This window comes from Passer domesticus, chromosome 9 (genome assembly GCF_036417665.1).
Source record: "Passer domesticus isolate bPasDom1 chromosome 9, bPasDom1.hap1, whole genome shotgun sequence".
NCBI classification, from domain to species: domain Eukaryota; kingdom Metazoa; phylum Chordata; class Aves; order Passeriformes; family Passeridae; genus Passer; species Passer domesticus.
The window spans coordinates 29,083,550-29,100,881 of record NC_087482.1 but is presented as its reverse complement, the minus strand read 5'-3'; the positions used below and the strand labels follow the sequence as shown (position 1 = coordinate 29,100,881).

The 17,332-nt window shown below is 52.6% G+C and overlaps 2 protein-coding genes across 2 annotated transcripts; both read right to left on the bottom strand.

Annotated features, from left to right (window-relative positions):
• Positions 1–5,701: 5,701 nt before the first annotated feature.
• Positions 5,702–7,624, bottom strand: LOC135308359 (PHD finger protein 7-like). Its single transcript, XM_064433298.1, has 7 exons — positions 7,532–7,624; positions 7,292–7,454; positions 7,099–7,205; positions 6,770–6,883; positions 6,504–6,622; positions 6,018–6,350; positions 5,702–5,772 (listed from the first exon to the last, which is right to left on the bottom strand). The coding sequence occupies exons 1-7, from the start codon at positions 7,618–7,620 to the stop codon at positions 5,702–5,704; spliced, it is 996 nt and encodes a 331-aa protein (XP_064289368.1). The 5' UTR covers positions 7,621–7,624.
• Positions 7,625–15,409: 7,785 nt separating this feature from the next.
• LOC135308358 (PHD finger protein 7-like) lies at positions 15,410–17,332 on the bottom strand. Its single transcript, XM_064433297.1, has 7 exons — positions 17,240–17,332; positions 17,000–17,162; positions 16,807–16,913; positions 16,478–16,591; positions 16,212–16,330; positions 15,726–16,058; positions 15,410–15,480 (listed from the first exon to the last, which is right to left on the bottom strand). Exons 1-7 carry the CDS (start codon positions 17,326–17,328, stop codon positions 15,410–15,412), a joined length of 996 nt encoding a protein of 331 aa, XP_064289367.1. The 5' UTR covers positions 17,329–17,332.

The following is a 17,332-nucleotide window of genomic DNA, read 5'->3' as shown; positions in this document are numbered from 1 at the left end:
AGTTTGGTCCATGCTTTCCTTCTAGCAAAAATATTTTTAAAAAATCAAGAAGAGAAGCACAAACAATTCTTGTCGATTTTTCTCATTCATGTCTCTGCAAACATGCTCCTGGAAATCCAGGTCCGTGACTTCTAGAACAATCAGCGGCATCCTGGGGAAACAGGGCAAGGGTTGACAAGCAGGGACACCCTGCACCTGCCTGATGCTGGGGCAGCAGGAGTTCATGCACTTTCCCGTCTCCATGGGAGAGCCACCTTGGGCGGAAGGCGATGCCTTCAGTGATCTAGGAGGGAGGCAGAGCCGGTGCAATGCCAGGGAATGCCTTTAGCCAGTGAAAGAGACGCTCCAAAGTTTCCCTCATTTTGCCTCACGACCGTCGCCAGAACGGAGACCGGGACCGCTGAAGACCCTGACTGGAGGTCTGGCCTGGCTGAGGTGGATGCTTGCCAAGGGATTGTTTGCAGCTGGGTCTGCACTGCAGCCATAGTTTCCTGCTTCCAGCAGGGCCTGCCAAGGAGCGACTCGCCCCCTATGCTTGCGCCTGCTTGGCAGCAATGGCCCATGAATTTCCCCACCTGTCGGCCAAATGAACTTTCAGGGGTAACTTTGGTGGTCCCCCATGGAAAACCTTTCATCTGTTTCACTATCACTGTGACAAAGGGAGATTGAAGCCCCCTCCCAAGGACTGAGACTGACACCCCTATTATCCTAAATGTGGCGGGAGGGGCTGGCCTGGTCAAAGCAAGATGCTTGCCCAGGTGTGGTTGTTGGCCCAAGAAAACAATGGCTCTCGTTCACTTCTGAGAACATGGACTTTCTGCACCCGTTCCCAGTACCCGTTCTCCCTCAACGATTTCAATAGACTTAGGCTTTATTGTATCTGTTTCTCCTCGGCAATTTCAAGACCTGTTTCTCCCCCTAGGCAAAGGACTATAATAGATCCCTGAGTTAACCAGGACATTGAGATCCTCCCTGACCGGAAAAGGCAAATTTCCCATTGACTGCACCACCAGGCTTTTGTCTCTACATTTGGTAGTTATACCTCCTTTCTCTGTCCCTCTCTCTCTCTTTATCTTTTATCTCTTTTCTAATCCCTATATTGCATTTGCTGTGGTCATTCAATAAAAGGTGAATTTGTTTTGACCAATACTGAAATCCCCTCCGTGTTGTTTTTGCACTCTGAGATCAGTTAATGAACCATCACGACCCCCCACTCGCTCCAGCGGATCCTGACACCCAGGAGGGAGGGAGGAGGCAGAGGGTAGAGTTGGGAAGCTGCATCCAGGGCTCTGCAGGGACCCTGGCAAGGGCTCCAAGTAGAAGGAGCCAGAAGAGCTTGGCCGGACAATCCCGAGCCATGGGCACTTTGTCCTCAGCGCCAGGAACCTGTTGGCTTCTCTAGGCCCTGGGCACTGCTCCGGTGCAGCTCCTGCGAGTTACACACAGACACAGAGCTGCCTGCTCTGTCTCAACCCTCTTCAGTACTGGACTCCAGGACACAGTAACACGTTGTCTTCAGTACACGATCTAATTATTAAAAGTCCTGCAGAGAAGCAGCTCACATTCAAAGCATACAGGCAAAAACCCCCAAACCCTGGTGCAAACCTTGAATTGACTCTAGAACCGTGTTCCTCCTCAGAAACACCGGCTAACGCTTTAGGCCAATGCTTTTTCCTGCTAGATCTTTGAAAGGATTTCAAAAGTTTTGTTGTTTGGCAACTTCTTCAAGCAACAAACAGGAAACATTTCTGATTTCTAAAAGAAGATTTATTGGTTTGTTTTCACTTTCCTTTTGGAATCCTTACGCTTCACCTGGCATTCCAGAAAATCATGAAAATCCAACATAATAGTAGGGGAATTTCCTAAATTCACTGTTTGTCGCAAAGACTTCCTTTGCATACACACGAAGAACGGGTCCTGTACCATAAGGAGAGGCGGTGCTTTCCCTGACTGGACATCACAAGATGACGTTATACACTCCACTATGCTGAAACATTTCTGTTGCCTGGTAATTACAAAGCCTCAAGCTCTTCTAGAGGCTTTCCCTGGTGCAAGTTCATGAGGTCCCTCTCTGCTCAACTCTCGAGCCTGTCCAGCTCTCACGGAAGGGCAGCACAGCCTTGTGGAGCATCAGCCCCTGCTCCCGATTCTGTCCCATCAGCAAACGTGCTGAGGGAGCGCTCCGTACCTTCTGCCAGGTCACTGGGGAATAAGGCAAACAAGGCTGGCCCCAGCACGGCCCCCTGAGCTCACAGCTACCTGAGTTTGCAGCTCCACTGCGCACTTCTCTACCCCACTGTCCCTGAGCTGCCTCAGGAGTGCCACAAGGGAGGCAGGGACAAAGGCTTGCTGAAGTCCTGGCTGACAAGGGCCACCACTCAGCACTAGGACACTGCATCCTCCCCCAGCACTGAGGCCTGCTGAGGACTGAGCTCTCCGTTTCAACACACCCTGTAAATCAGACAGGCGGGGAGATTGCAGGCCGGTAACTGCATGAACACAGCAGTACCTTGCATCAGAGTTATCTAATCAGTCTCAAGAAAGGCACAGCCTTTGAGCCTGTCTTAAGACTATATATTCTACAAAATATAACAAGCAATTGTTCTGGAGGCCTGTGCAGGTTTTGGGGACTGTGTGTTTTCCCTTTTGTTGTTGTTTGCTTTGTTTCTAAATAACAAATTCACTGGATTCAGAAGAGAAAGCCCCAGATTCTTGAGGACCAAGAACCACAGGCACATACAAGCCAAACTCAACATTCCGGATGGTAACACCCGAAAGAAAGGCAGGAAAAAGTTCAAGATGCTACACGTACCTGAAAGGATCCAAACTGTCTAGGTAACCTGTCAAGTGACTAAGTTTTTGATAAGCTCTAAAAGTCCAGATTCCTATTAGCCAAATATCTGAAAGAAAAGTAAGCCAGAAATCTGCTTGACCTCTATTTTACCAGGACTTGCTCATGGGATTCTACCACTATTTTGGCCACAAGTAAGGGTGGCAAATTTTGCTTGAAAACATTCATAACTAGTCCAGGAAAGGTTCAGAAGGGAAAGAAATCCAAAAGGGGGTGAAGAAATTCTGTCCTACCTCTAAGGCGTTCATGATCGTCGGAGAAGAAGCAAACTCTAGCACTTTCTGTGTGTGGTAAAGAAAGAAACCCAGACAAGTACAAAGGGATTTTAGCATCCTAAATTGTACTTTGAAATTCCATGCGCATGACTTGAAACTGTAGTGCTTCAGAGACATTGTATACATTGAAAAACTTTATTCCCTAGTACCCAAATAGAGCTTTTGATTTTACAAAAGCCACTTTGAAAGTGAAAACTGACTGTGTCTTTGGCTTTTGGCCAAACTCCGTTTGGAGTTGGTCAAACCCAAATGACCCGGAAAATTTCTTGTGCTCTACTTCTCCTTTTCCACATTCAACTTCACAGCAAACAGGCTGCTGGGCGTTTTGACTCTGTGCAGCACAAATGGTTTTCCAAGATGACTTTCAGCGGCGTGCAATGTCAGTTTCCCACTTGCTGAGGGCTGCTGTTAATATTGCCACAGCATTCAGCTACTACCGCCAAGGAGACAACAAAGAGCAATGGAACTTGCATTTCTCAGTCCTTTTCAATTTCTGACATCTGGGGCTCCTCTTCACCCTCAGAACTGCTGTCTTGGACACGTCGATCCTCTTGCCACGTGACTTGTACCGGTTTTGTTGTTCCAAGTACGTAAGGCTCTGCGATAACAGCAGCAATAGAGAAAAAAAGCCAAAACCAGATTATTCCTCTGCTGGGCAGGAAAGATTCCTCCTTTCAAGAGAAATACACTGGAAAAGACAGATTTCAGAAGGACAGAATCGTCTCCTGCCAGAGTTTGTGAGCTGTATCTGTGCTTCAGGATTTTCCACTTAGTTCTCGGCATCCCTTATGTATTTTTCAACATTTATCATTGCATTCAGAAGACACTGAATACCTTCTGAATTCAGTACAAGTGTGGAGGGCTTCTTGCTTTGTGCTGTTGCATTGTGTTTTTTAGGATTTTGGGTAAGTTCACAACATTTCTTTCTCTCCTGCACGAGTGGGACTCGATTTAATGTTGTTACATCTTCATTTCATAAAGCCTCATTTTATCTAGGATTGGGACACCCCAATGATGATGTGTCCTTCACTTTCCCTTTTCTAAAGGTCCAAGAATAGAATTCAGTAACAAACAGAATGCTCATGGTCCTTGAAGTCAGCTCCAGGATTGTGCTCCTCCCTCTACATTAACACACATTTCCTTTAAAATCTTGTCAGGTTCTAGGAAACTTAATATGACTGGTATGTTACCATTTTCCCTCTTTGAGGAATTCAGGGCATGACAACAAGCTTTTCTACCACTCTGCAAAGTACCCAATGCCTTCTCAAAGCATGCCTTCCTGAATTCCTGAAACACAAGCATCAGGTACCTCTCATGAATCTGCCTCAGCCTTGGCAAGCTGAAATGAAGCTCAAAATGCTGCTGCCTAATTCCTGACTTCTGCTGCTGAAAATCCCCTGGATCCTGACCTTCATTACACTCTATTGCCCTACAGTGCCTGCCAGAAGCTGTTCCTTAGCAATGGCACTGTTCAAAGGGTTCTGCTCTTACCTTCTTTGATGCCCAACTCGTCTGTGACTCCAGAGAAGGAAAACTTGAAAGCCCTCCACTCCTGAGCTGCGTCCTTCTCAGGCAAAGGTCCCAAATGGTCATCTGGGCCAGAGTCCTGTGTGTCCTCTTTGTCCCAGGGTATTTCCACACTCTTTTCTGCTTTGTTCTTTGAAAGTCTAATCAAGTCTTTCAAATCAGCAGCAACATTGGAATTGTTTTCTTCAGACACTTGAGACAGTGTCTCACTCTCTTCTTTCTTCTTTCTTTTGGTCTTCCTGAAAGGAGATTGCTCAAATCTTGCAACCCAGCACATGTCCTTTCCAAAGACAGCTTCTGCAAGAGCCTCCTTGCTCTGAACGTCTCCCTAACCGGATCCAAGCCCATTAAGGAGTGGTTCACTTTCAAGGCTAAGCAGTGGGGAAACATCTGAGGCTGGAGTCTAAAGGCAGGAGCAAGAGTCCTTTTCCATTAGCCACATCGTTAAGGGACTTGTCACTGAATACAGGGTTACACAGAAATCAAGGTATTTAGCACAGACCTCTTTCCTGCCGGTAGAAATGTCAAGAGCTAACAGGGTTTTCTCACAGACCTGCAAATCTCAGGGGCCCTGTGCTGACCGTTCTCACCTTCACTTCCGGCAGCGAACCCATGGACTAGAAAGAAAAGATGGCGCTACGTGCTGCTGTAGGAGGTGCCACTTGAGGCCCGATGTCGATGGCGGGAGCGGCTGCTCCTGCGGGACGTCCCCGACGGTGTCCCCCTGCGCCTTGGACTCTCAGCACGCGCTGCTGTCCTCCTGCTGCTGTCCTGGCCACTCCTGGACTGCACAGGTGGATCTGAGGCCCGGCGCTGCAGGCGGGAGCGGCGGTGTCTGGGGGACATCCCTGACAATGCCTCCCTTTGCCTGGGCCTCTCAGCCCTCGGCCCTGTCCTGCTGCTGCTGTCACGCCGACAACTGGACCGGACACGTTGACTCTGGGCCCGACCCTGCTTCCGGGAGCGGCGGCGTCTGGGAGATGTCCGTGGAGCCATCTCCCTTAGCCCGGATCTCTCAGCTCTCGCTCCTATCCTGCTGCTGCTGCTGTCACGCCTGGACCGGACACGTGGACTCTGGGCCCGACCCTGCTGCCGGCAGCGGCTGTGTCTGGGGGATGTCTGTGGAAGAGTCACCTTTTGCCTGGGTCTCTCACCCCTCAGCCGTGTCCTGCTGCTGCTGCTGTCACGCCGACTCCTGGACCGGACACGTGGACTCTGAGCTCCCACTTGCTGCCGGGAGCGGCTGTGTCTGGAGGATGTCTGTGGAGGTGTCGCCCTTTGCCGCGGCCTCTCAGCCCTTGATGTTGTCCTGCTGCTCCTGTCACAGCGACTCCTCGATCGGACGGGCTGATTTGGGTCCTGACCTTGCGGGCCAGAGCTGTTTCGCCTGCGGTCAGGCCCAGCACGTCTGGAATGGAGCCTGTCCTCAGGGTCCGGGGAGCTGCTGTATGTTGGCCTTGATCTGCTGGGGCTGCTGGTGTCCAGCAAGGAAGATGGCAGTGACTGCTGTGATGCTGGCTGTTGCTGGCTGTTTTGGCTGCTGGTCTCTGGAGATGGAGACGGGGAAGCCAGCCCCGATGGCACCGGCGTGCCGGAGCTGGGCCTGATGTCCTGGGATTCTGAGGAGCCATGAGCAGATTCCTGTCCTGACTGTCTGGCCAGGCTGGGGCCACTGAGCTCTGGCTCATCCCTGGAGGCTGTAAGGGCAAGCAGGAATGTCAAAGGCCCCCCAGGCCCAAGGCAGGCCAGGCCAGAGCAGTACCCCTATGCCTTCAGGAGCACATGGGCTCTGCCAAGGCCAGCCTGGGCACTGCCCCCAGCCCAGGGACACCGGGGGCTTTGACTCATACACGTTCCAAGACCAGCACAGCTGTCACACTCCCATATGTATGTCTTTTTTCTCAGGCCAGAGCAGCGCCTGTGGGTGCCCTCAGCAGCACAGGAGGAGCACAGGAGCAATTGCCAGGGCCTGGGGAGGCAAAGAGGCTTATGGCACTGAGGACAAAGTGTCCCAGCATGTGGTTGTCTGGCTAAGCTCTTGCAAGTTCTTGCCTCTTTGAGCCCTTGCCGAGATATGGTTTCCCTGCAGAGCCCCGGGTGCAGCTTCCCAACTTACCCCTCATGCTCTGCCTCCTCCCTGCCTCCAGGGTAAAGGCATTCCCTGGCATTGCACATGCTGTGCCTCTCTCCTAGATAAGCAAAGGCATCGTTGTCCTCCCATGTTGGCTGTCTGATGCAGAAAGGAAAACCTGATGAGTTTCTGCTGCCCTCTCCTCATGGAGGTCCAGGGTGTCCCTGCTTTTCCTCCAGCGCTTTTCCAAGTTGTGGGTGAAGCTGAAGCCCAGAGTCATGGGACAGGGCAGGGCCAGGACTGCTGGGGCACGGCCTGGCACAACACAGCATTTGCAGCCTCCTGTCTTGTGAGCCAGGCAGAAGGACACCAACCTGAAGGGGACTCTGATCCCCATGAAGAACATTTCAACAGCGAATTCCCCGCTGTCTCTGCAGAGGGGGCACTGGAAGAATAAAGCACCAGCGCGCATGGCCTGTCCCTGCAGGGCAAACACATGCAGTGTGAGCCAGGCCCTGGTGCTGCTGAGCACCTGCTGTGCCCCAGGACTGAGGGGAGGGATCCGACCTGGATGCAGTCCCTGTGGAACCAGGCTCTTTTACACGTTGGGCACACCATGGTTTCAAAGGTCTTTCTATCCTCCACAGGCTCCATGCAGATGAGGCAATCGGTGCCCGGCTCTGGAGTCGCCTGCACCTCCTGCTCTGGACGGTGCTCGGGGCAGTAGGAGCTGGGGGAAAAATAGATGAGCACAGTGAGAAGTGCTGGATCCCTGGCCAGTGGTGGCCAGAAGCGGAGAGGAGGTACCTGTATGGAGTGATGTACTGATTGACGCAGCCACCCTCCTTGGCGCAGGGCAGGTGGAACCATCTCTCGCAGTCCTCCTTGCAGCACATGATGGTTGCCCCGCTCTGGCCACAGACGCAGCAGCGCTGGAAAGAGCCAAGCAGCCCCATCAGCAGCAGCCTCGGGGCCTCCCCTGGCAGCCCCGCGGCTCCGGGCAGGGCGCAGGATGCGGCCACTGCTGGGTCCCAGCCCACAGAGCCGCCTGGGGGAGGAGGGAGGAGGCTCCTGTGCCAGAGCCTCTGTGCCAGAGCTGCTGGGAGCCAGACTTTGTCCCAGTACCGGCTGTTGGGCCGGCCTTGCTTTGCTGCAGCCTGGGCTAAGCTATGGCAAACCTCGCCTGGCACAAATCTCCCTGCTCTTGTCAGGCTCTCACCTTCTGTGCCGCCCGCCACACTGCAATTTGGATATCTCGAGGCAGAAAGCCCATGAGTCCAACAGGATGGTCCTCTTGGCGAAAAAGCAGAGTGGCGAAAAACTGCAGCAAAGGGGAGGAGCTGATGAGGAGAGAGTGGCAGGAACTGCCCATTGCAGTGGTGGAGGGAGCACCCGCAGCCACGCACCAGGCAAAAGACGTGGGCACAGAGCCTGCACTTCTCCACTTTGTCACCACAGGCGTCCGGGTCAGCCTCCACACGGCGACACAGCATGCATGCTGCAGGGGACAGAGCCAGTGGCAGCTGGCATGAGCACCTCTGCGGGGCTCTTAGCCTGCAGCAGCATCGGCCCCAAGGGCTGCTCTGTCCCTGCCTGCCTGCCTGCCTGCCTGAGGGGCAGGGCTGGAGGCCTTGCAGAGCAGGGGCCATTGCGGGCACGGCTGTCCCAGGAGCTGCCCCCTGGCCCAGCTGGGACCCACACAGGGAGGAGGGAGGCTTCCAGCCCCGGCATGGCTGAGCAGCTCCTGCCTCCCCCTGCCTCTGCTCCGGGCCCCACACTGCCTGCCACAGGAGTCCCTGGGCCAGGCTGTGCTAGGCCTGCTTTGCCCTCACCTGGCTCCCTGTCACCAGGGCCTTCCTGCTTCCTGTCAGACATGGCACGTGTCAGGTGTCAGTCGCTGTCCAGGAGTGCCAAGGTCTGCTCTAGCTTTTGGTCCTCTCTGTCTGCTGGAGAAAGCAGAGTGTGTGGGGAGTTGGCAGAACAGGCCCAGAGCCACGAGGGCACTACTCCCTGCTCAGCCCTGCGTGAGCCCTCCTCCTGTCCGCCTTCTCCTCCTGACAATCACGTCAAGGAACACCGCAGTTCTCCTCTGGATGTTCCTCATCTGATTCTGGGAAGGGAGAGGCAGGTGAGCCTGCAGCACAGGCCCAGAGCCCCAAGGTGTGGGGCCCCTGTGGTTCCTGGGCAGCCACGTCCATGCCCTACCTTCTCCTGCCGTTGTCAGGTCACACTGACACACGGCCTGAGCGCGGCCTACCCATTTGGGGCCGTGCTCGCACGGGTCACAATGGCTACTCTGACATCAGCATCGTGCACTCACAATTGGGGCAGCCATGGCCTCAGGTCCCTGGCAACCACTTGTGGCAGCCCCCTTGGGAACCGAGGCTCTGAGATGGCTCCGAGCCTTTGGTCAGCAGGGAACCAGGGCAGGGACTCCTGCAGCAAGTGCAGGGTCAAATGCCAGGCCCTGGGGCAGCCATCGAGGGTGGGACTGTAGGCAGGAAGCTGCTGTTCAGACACTGCCACTGCAGGGCTCTGGCCCTGGCCATGGGAAATGTCTGCTCCTGCCCCTAGCAGTCAGTTGCCCACAGAGCATGTGCAGAGTCTCCGGCACTGCAGAGATTCAAACCCTCCTCTAGGTGATCCAACTTTTTCCTGCACCTGTCTGGAGAAGACTAAGATGAACATGATTTGATGCTGCTGCTGATCACCACTGGGAACAGGAGCTAAACCTGGAGACCACCACAGCTGCCTCCACACCTCACTTATCCCGTCATCCATCAATTAACAACTTTGACATTGCTTATAAATGGAAAAGTTATCATTAACCTCTTTAGAAGCGTCAGTGTTTATACTGGCTCAGTGGAAACACAGAAAACTCCATGAGAATTTTCAGTGCACATCTGACAGGAGAGCTTGCAACAGTCCTCGACTCGGAAGTCAAATGCAGGAGGATGCCTTTCCTCCAGTAAAGGAAGACTCCCAGTTTGGTCCATGCTTTCCTTCTAGCAAAAATATTTTTAAAAAATCAAGAAGAGAAGCACAAACAATTCTTGTCGATTTTTCTCATTCATGTCTCTGCAAACATGCTCCTGGAAATCCAGGTCCGTGACTTCTAGAACAATCAGCGGCATCCTGGGGAAACAGGGCAAGGGTTGACAAGCAGGGACACCCTGCACCTGCCTGATGCTGGGGCAGCAGGAGTTCATGCACTTTCCCGTCTCCATGGGAGAGCCACCTTGGGCGGAAGGCGATGCCTTCAGTGATCTAGGAGGGAGGCAGAGCCGGTGCAATGCCAGGGAATGCCTTTAGCCAGTGAAAGAGACGCTCCAAAGTTTCCCTCATTTTGCCTCACGACCGTCGCCAGAACGGAGACCGGGACCGCTGAAGACCCTGACTGGAGGTCTGGCCTGGCTGAGGTGGATGCTTGCCAAGGGATTGTTTGCAGCTGGGTCTGCACTGCAGCCATAGTTTCCTGCTTCCAGCAGGGCCTGCCAAGGAGCGACTCGCCCCCTATGCTTGCGCCTGCTTGGCAGCAATGGCCCATGAATTTCCCCACCTGTCAGCCAAATGAACTTTCAGGGGTAACTTTGGTGGTCCCCCATGGAAAACCTTTCATCTGTTTCACTATCACTGTGACAAAGGGAGATTGAAGCCCCCTCCCAAGGACTGAGACTGACACCCCTATTATCCTAAATGTGGCGGGAGGGGCTGGCCTGGTCAAAGCAAGATGCTTGCCCAGGTGTGGTTGTTGGCCCAAGAAAACAATGGCTCTCGTTCACTTCTGAGAACATGGACTTTCTGCACCCGTTCCCAGTACCCGTTCTCCCTCAACGATTTCAATAGACTTAGGCTTTATTGTATCTGTTTCTCCTCGGCAATTTCAAGACCTGTTTCTCCCCCTAGGCAAAGGACTATAATAGATCCCTGAGTTAACCAGGACATTGAGATCCTCCCTGACCGGAAAAGGCAAATTTCCCATTGACTGCACCACCAGGCTTTTGTCTCTACATTTGGTAGTTATACCTCCTTTCTCTGTCCCTCTCTCTCTCTTTATCTTTTATCTCTTTTCTAATCCCTATATTGCATTTGCTGTGGTCATTCAATAAAAGGTGAATTTGTTTTGACCAATACTGAAATCCCCTCCGTGTTGTTTTTGCACTCTGAGATCAGTTAATGAACCATCACGACCCCCCACTCGCTCCAGCGGATCCTGACACCCAGGAGGGAGGGAGGAGGCAGAGGGTAGAGTTGGGAAGCTGCATCCAGGGCTCTGCAGGGACCCTGGCAAGGGCTCCAAGTAGAAGGAGCCAGAAGAGCTTGGCCGGACAATCCCGAGCCATGGGCACTTTGTCCTCAGCGCCAGGAACCTGTTGGCTTCTCTAGGCCCTGGGCACTGCTCCGGTGCAGCTCCTGCGAGTTACACACAGACACAGAGCTGCCTGCTCTGTCTCAACCCTCTTCAGTACTGGACTCCAGGACACAGTAACACGTTGTCTTCAGTACACGATCTAATTATTAAAAGTCCTGCAGAGAAGCAGCTCACATTCAAAGCATACAGGCAAAAACCCCCAAACCCTGGTGCAAACCTTGAATTGACTCTAGAACCGTGTTCCTCCTCAGAAACACCGGCTAACGCTTTAGGCCAATGCTTTTTCCTGCTAGATCTTTGAAAGGATTTCAAAAGTTTTGTTGTTTGGCAACTTCTTCAAGCAACAAACAGGAAACATTTCTGATTTCTAAAAGAAGATTTATTGGTTTGTTTTCACTTTCCTTTTGGAATCCTTACGCTTCACCTGGCATTCCAGAAAATCATGAAAATCCAACATAATAGTAGGGGAATTTCCTAAATTCACTGTTTGTCGCAAAGACTTCCTTTGCATACACACGAAGAACGGGTCCTGTACCATAAGGAGAGGCGGTGCTTTCCCTGACTGGACATCACAAGATGACGTTATACACTCCACTATGCTGAAACATTTCTGTTGCCTGGTAATTACAAAGCCTCAAGCTCTTCTAGAGGCTTTCCCTGGTGCAAGTTCATGAGCTCCCTCTCTGCTCAACTCTCGAGCCTGTCCAGCTCTCACGGAAGGGCAGCACAGCCTTGTGGAGCATCAGCCCCTGCTCCCGATTCTGTCCCATCAGCAAACGTGCTGAGGGAGCGCTCCGTACCTTCTGCCAGGTCACTGGGGAATAAGGCAAACAAGGCTGGCCCCAGCACGGCCCCCTGAGCTCACAGCTACCTGAGTTTGCAGCTCCACTGCGCACTTCTCTACCCCACTGTCCCTGAGCTGCCTCAGGAGTGCCACAAGGGAGGCAGGGACAAAGGCTTGCTGAAGTCCTGGCTGACAAGGGCCACCACTCAGCACTAGGACACTGCATCCTCCCCCAGCACTGAGGCCTGCTGAGGACTGAGCTCTCCGTTTCAACACACCCTGTAAATCAGACAGGCGGGGAGATTGCAGGCCGGTAACTGCATGAACACAGCAGTACCTTGCATCAGAGTTATCTAATCAGTCTCAAGAAAGGCACAGCCTTTGAGCCTGTCTTAAGACTATATATTCTACAAAATATAACAAGCAATTGTTCTGGAGGCCTGTGCAGGTTTTGGGGACTGTGTGTTTTCCCTTTTGTTGTTGTTTGCTTTGTTTCTAAATAACAAATTCACTGGATTCAGAAGAGAAAGCCCCAGATTCTTGAGGACCAAGAACCACAGGCACATACAAGCCAAACTCAACATTCCGGATGGTAACACCCGAAAGAAAGGCAGGAAAAAGTTCAAGATGCTACACGTACCTGAAAGGATCCAAACTGTCTAGGTAACCTGTCAAGTGACTAAGTTTTTGATAAGCTCTAAAAGTCCAGATTCCTATTAGCCAAATATCTGAAAGAAAAGTAAGCCAGAAATCTGCTTGACCTCTATTTTACCAGGACTTGCTCATGGGATTCTACCACTATTTTGGCCACAAGTAAGGGTGGCAAATTTTGCTTGAAAACATTCATAACTAGTCCAGGAAAGGTTCAGAAGGGAAAGAAATCCAAAAGGGGGTGAAGAAATTCTGTCCTACCTCTAAGGCGTTCATGATCGTCGGAGAAGAAGCAAACTCTAGCACTTTCTGTGTGTGGTAAAGAAAGAAACCCAGACAAGTACAAAGGGATTTTAGCATCCTAAATTGTACTTTGAAATTCCATGCGCATGACTTGAAACTGTAGTGCTTCAGAGACATTGTATACATTGAAAAACTTTATTCCCTAGTACCCAAATAGAGCTTTTGATTTTACAAAAGCCACTTTGAAAGTGAAAACTGACTGTGTCTTTGGCTTTTGGCCAAACTCCGTTTGGAGTTGGTCAAACCCAAATGACCCGGAAAATTTCTTGTGCTCTACTTCTCCTTTTCCACATTCAACTTCACAGCAAACAGGCTGCTGGGCGTTTTGACTCTGTGCAGCACAAATGGTTTTCCAAGATGACTTTCAGCGGCGTGCAATGTCAGTTTCCCACTTGCTGAGGGCTGCTGTTAATATTGCCACAGCATTCAGCTACTACCGCCAAGGAGACAACAAAGAGCAATGGAACTTGCATTTCTCAGTCCTTTTCAATTTCTGACATCTGGGGCTCCTCTTCACCCTCAGAACTGCTGTCTTGGACACGTCGATCCTCTTGCCACGTGACTTGTACCGGTTTTGTTGTTCCAAGTACGTAAGGCTCTGCGATAACAGCAGCAATAGAGAAAAAAAGCCAAAACCAGATTATTCCTCTGCTGGGCAGGAAAGATTCCTCCTTTCAAGAGAAATACACTGGAAAAGACAGATTTCAGAAGGACAGAATCGTCTCCTGCCAGAGTTTGTGAGCTGTATCTGTGCTTCAGGATTTTCCACTTAGTTCTCGGCATCCCTTATGTATTTTTCAACATTTATCATTGCATTCAGAAGACACTGAATACCTTCTGAATTCAGTACAAGTGTGGAGGGCTTCTTGCTTTGTGCTGTTGCATTGTGTTTTTTAGGATTTTGGGTAAGTTCACAACATTTCTTTCTCTCCTGCACGAGTGGGACTCGATTTAATGTTGTTACATCTTCATTTCATAAAGCCTCATTTTATCTAGGATTGGGACACCCCAATGATGATGTGTCCTTCACTTTCCCTTTTCTAAAGGTCCAAGAATAGAATTCAGTAACAAACAGAATGCTCATGGTCCTTGAAGTCAGCTCCAGGATTGTGCTCCTCCCTCTACATTAACACACATTTCCTTTAAAATCTTGTCAGGTTCTAGGAAACTTAATATGACTGGTATGTTACCATTTTCCCTCTTTGAGGAATTCAGGGCATGACAACAAGCTTTTCTACCACTCTGCAAAGTACCCAATGCCTTCTCAAAGCATGCCTTCCTGAATTCCTGAAACACAAGCATCAGGTACCTCTCATGAATCTGCCTCAGCCTTGGCAAGCTGAAATGAAGCTCAAAATGCTGCTGCCTAATTCCTGACTTCTGCTGCTGAAAATCCCCTGGATCCTGACCTTCATTACACTCTATTGCCCTACAGTGCCTGCCAGAAGCTGTTCCTTAGCAATGGCACTGTTCAAAGGGTTCTGCTCTTACCTTCTTTGATGCCCAACTCGTCTGTGACTCCAGAGAAGGAAAACTTGAAAGCCCTCCACTCCTGAGCTGCGTCCTTCTCAGGCAAAGGTCCCAAATGGTCATCTGGGCCAGAGTCCTGTGTGTCCTCTTTGTCCCAGGGTATTTCCACACTCTTTTCTGCTTTGTTCTTTGAAAGTCTAATCAAGTCTTTCAAATCAGCAGCAACATTGGAATTGTTTTCTTCAGACACTTGAGACAGTGTCTCACTCTCTTCTTTCTTCTTTCTTTTGGTCTTCCTGAAAGGAGATTGCTCAAATCTTGCAACCCAGCACATGTCCTTTCCAAAGACAGCTTCTGCAAGAGCCTCCTTGCTCTGAACGTCTCCCTAACCGGATCCAAGCCCATTAAGGAGTGGTTCACTTTCAAGGCTAAGCAGTGGGGAAACATCTGAGGCTGGAGTCTAAAGGCAGGAGCAAGAGTCCTTTTCCATTAGCCACATCGTTAAGGGACTTGTCACTGAATACAGGGTTACACAGAAATCAAGGTATTTAGCACAGACCTCTTTCCTGCCGGTAGAAATGTCAAGAGCTAACAGGGTTTTCTCACAGACCTGCAAATCTCAGGGGCCCTGTGCTGACCGTTCTCACCTTCACTTCCGGCAGCGAACCCATGGACTAGAAAGAAAAGATGGCGCTACGTGCTGCTGTAGGAGGTGCCACTTGAGGCCCGATGTCGATGGCGGGAGCGGCTGCTCCTGCGGGACGTCCCCGACGGTGTCCCCCTGCGCCTTGGACTCTCAGCACGCGCTGCTGTCCTCCTGCTGCTGTCCTGGCCACTCCTGGACTGCACAGGTGGATCTGAGGCCCGGCGCTGCAGGCGGGAGCGGCGGTGTCTGGGGGACATCCCTGACAATGCCTCCCTTTGCCTGGGCCTCTCAGCCCTCGGCCCTGTCCTGCTGCTGCTGTCACGCCGACAACTGGACCGGACACGTTGACTCTGGGCCCGACCCTGCTTCCGGGAGCGGCGGCGTCTGGGAGATGTCCGTGGAGCCATCTCCCTTAGCCCGGATCTCTCAGCTCTCGCTCCTATCCTGCTGCTGCTGCTGTCACGCCTGGACCGGACACGTGGACTCTGGGCCCGACCCTGCTGCCGGCAGCGGCTGTGTCTGGGGGATGTCTGTGGAAGAGTCACCTTTTGCCTGGGTCTCTCACCCCTCAGCCGTGTCCTGCTGCTGCTGCTGTCACGCCGACTCCTGGACCGGACACGTGGACTCTGAGCTCCCACTTGCTGCCGGGAGCGGCTGTGTCTGGAGGATGTCTGTGGAGGTGTCGCCCTTTGCCGCGGCCTCTCAGCCCTTGATGTTGTCCTGCTGCTCCTGTCACAGCGACTCCTCGATCGGACGGGCTGATTTGGGTCCTGACCTTGCGGGCCAGAGCTGTTTCGCCTGCGGTCAGGCCCAGCACGTCTGGAATGGAGCCTGTCCTCAGGGTCCGGGGAGCTGCTGTATGTTGGCCTTGATCTGCTGGGGCTGCTGGTGTCCAGCAAGGAAGATGGCAGTGACTGCTGTGATGCTGGCTGTTGCTGGCTGTTTTGGCTGCTGGTCTCTGGAGATGGAGACGGGGAAGCCAGCCCCGATGGCACCGGCGTGCCGGAGCTGGGCCTGATGTCCTGGGATTCTGAGGAGCCATGAGCAGATTCCTGTCCTGACTGTCTGGCCAGGCTGGGGCCACTGAGCTCTGGCTCATCCCTGGAGGCTGTAAGGGCAAGCAGGAATGTCAAAGGCCCCCCAGGCCCAAGGCAGGCCAGGCCAGAGCAGTACCCCCATGCCTTCAGGAGCACATGGGCTCTGCCAAGGCCAGCCTGGGCACTGCCCCCAGCCCAGGGACACCGGGGGCTTTGACTCATACACGTTCCAAGACCAGCACAGCTGTCACACTCCCATATGTATGTCTTTTTTCTCAGGCCAGAGCAGCGCCTGTGGGTGCCCTCAGCAGCACAGGAGGAGCACAGGAGCAATTGCCAGGGCCTGGGGAGGCAAAGAGGCTTATGGCACTGAGGACAAAGTGTCCCAGCATGTGGTTGTCTGGCTAAGCTCTTGCAAGTTCTTGCCTCTTTGAGCCCTTGCCGAGATATGGTTTCCCTGCAGAGCCCCGGGTGCAGCTTCCCAACTTACCCCTCATGCTCTGCCTCCTCCCTGCCTCCAGGGTAAAGGCATTCCCTGGCATTGCACATGCTGTGCCTCTCTCCTAGATAAGCAAAGGCATCGTTGTCCTCCCATGTTGGCTGTCTGATGCAGAAAGGAAAACCTGATGAGTTTCTGCTGCCCTCTCCTCATGGAGGTCCAGGGTGTCCCTGCTTTTCCTCCAGCGCTTTTCCAAGTTGTGTGTGAAGCTGAAGCCCAGAGTCATGGGACAGGGCAGGGCCAGGACTGCTGGGGCACGGCCTGGCACAACACAGCATTTGCAGCCTCCTGTCTTGTGAGCCAGGCAGAAGGACACCAACCTGAAGGGGACTCTGATCCCCATGAAGAACATTTCAACAGCGAATTCCCCGCTGTCTCTGCAGAGGGGGCACTGGAAGAATAAAGCACCAGCGCGCATGGCCTGTCCCTGCAGGGCAAACACATGCAGTGTGAGCCAGGCCCTGGTGCTGCTGAGCACCTGCTGCGCCCCAGGACTGAGGGGAGGGATCCGACCTGGATGCAGTCCCTGTGGAACCAGGCTCTTTTACACGTTGGGCACACCATGGTTTCAAAGGTCTTTCTATCCTCCACAGGCTCCATGCAGATGAGGCAATCGGTGCCCGGCTCTGGAGTCGCCTGCACCTCCTGCTCTGGACGGTGCTCGGGGCAGTAGGAGCTGGGGGAAAAATAGATGAGCACAGTGAGAAGTGCTGGATCCCTGGCCAGTGGTGGCCAGAAGCGGAGAGGAGGTACCTGTATGGAGTGATGTACTGATTGACGCAGCCACCCTCCTTGGCGCAGGGCAGGTGGAACCATCTCTCGCAGTCCTCCTTGCAGCACATGATG

Coding starts and splice junctions, on each gene's coding strand:
- LOC135308358 (XM_064433297.1), bottom strand. CDS start 17,328: ATGTGCTGCAAGGAGGACTGCGAGAGATGGTTCCACCTGCCCTGCGCC. Junction 17,163..17,239: donor CAGTACATCACTCCATACAG/GTACCTCCTCTC, acceptor TTTTTCCCCCAG/CTCCTACTGCCCCGAGCACC. Junction 16,059..16,211: donor CTGTGCTGGTCTTGGAACGT/GTATGAGTCAAA, acceptor TTGCCCTTACAG/CCTCCAGGGATGAGCCAGAG.
- LOC135308359 (XM_064433298.1), bottom strand. CDS start 7,620: ATGTGCTGCAAGGAGGACTGCGAGAGATGGTTCCACCTGCCCTGCGCC. Junction 6,623..6,769: donor GAGGAGGCAGAGCATGAGGG/GTAAGTTGGGAA, acceptor TTGCCTCCCCAG/GCCCTGGCAATTGCTCCTGT. Junction 5,773..6,017: donor AAACAGCTCTGGCCCGCAAG/GTCAGGACCCAA, acceptor ACTCTTCCACAG/ACATCCCCCAGACACAGCCG.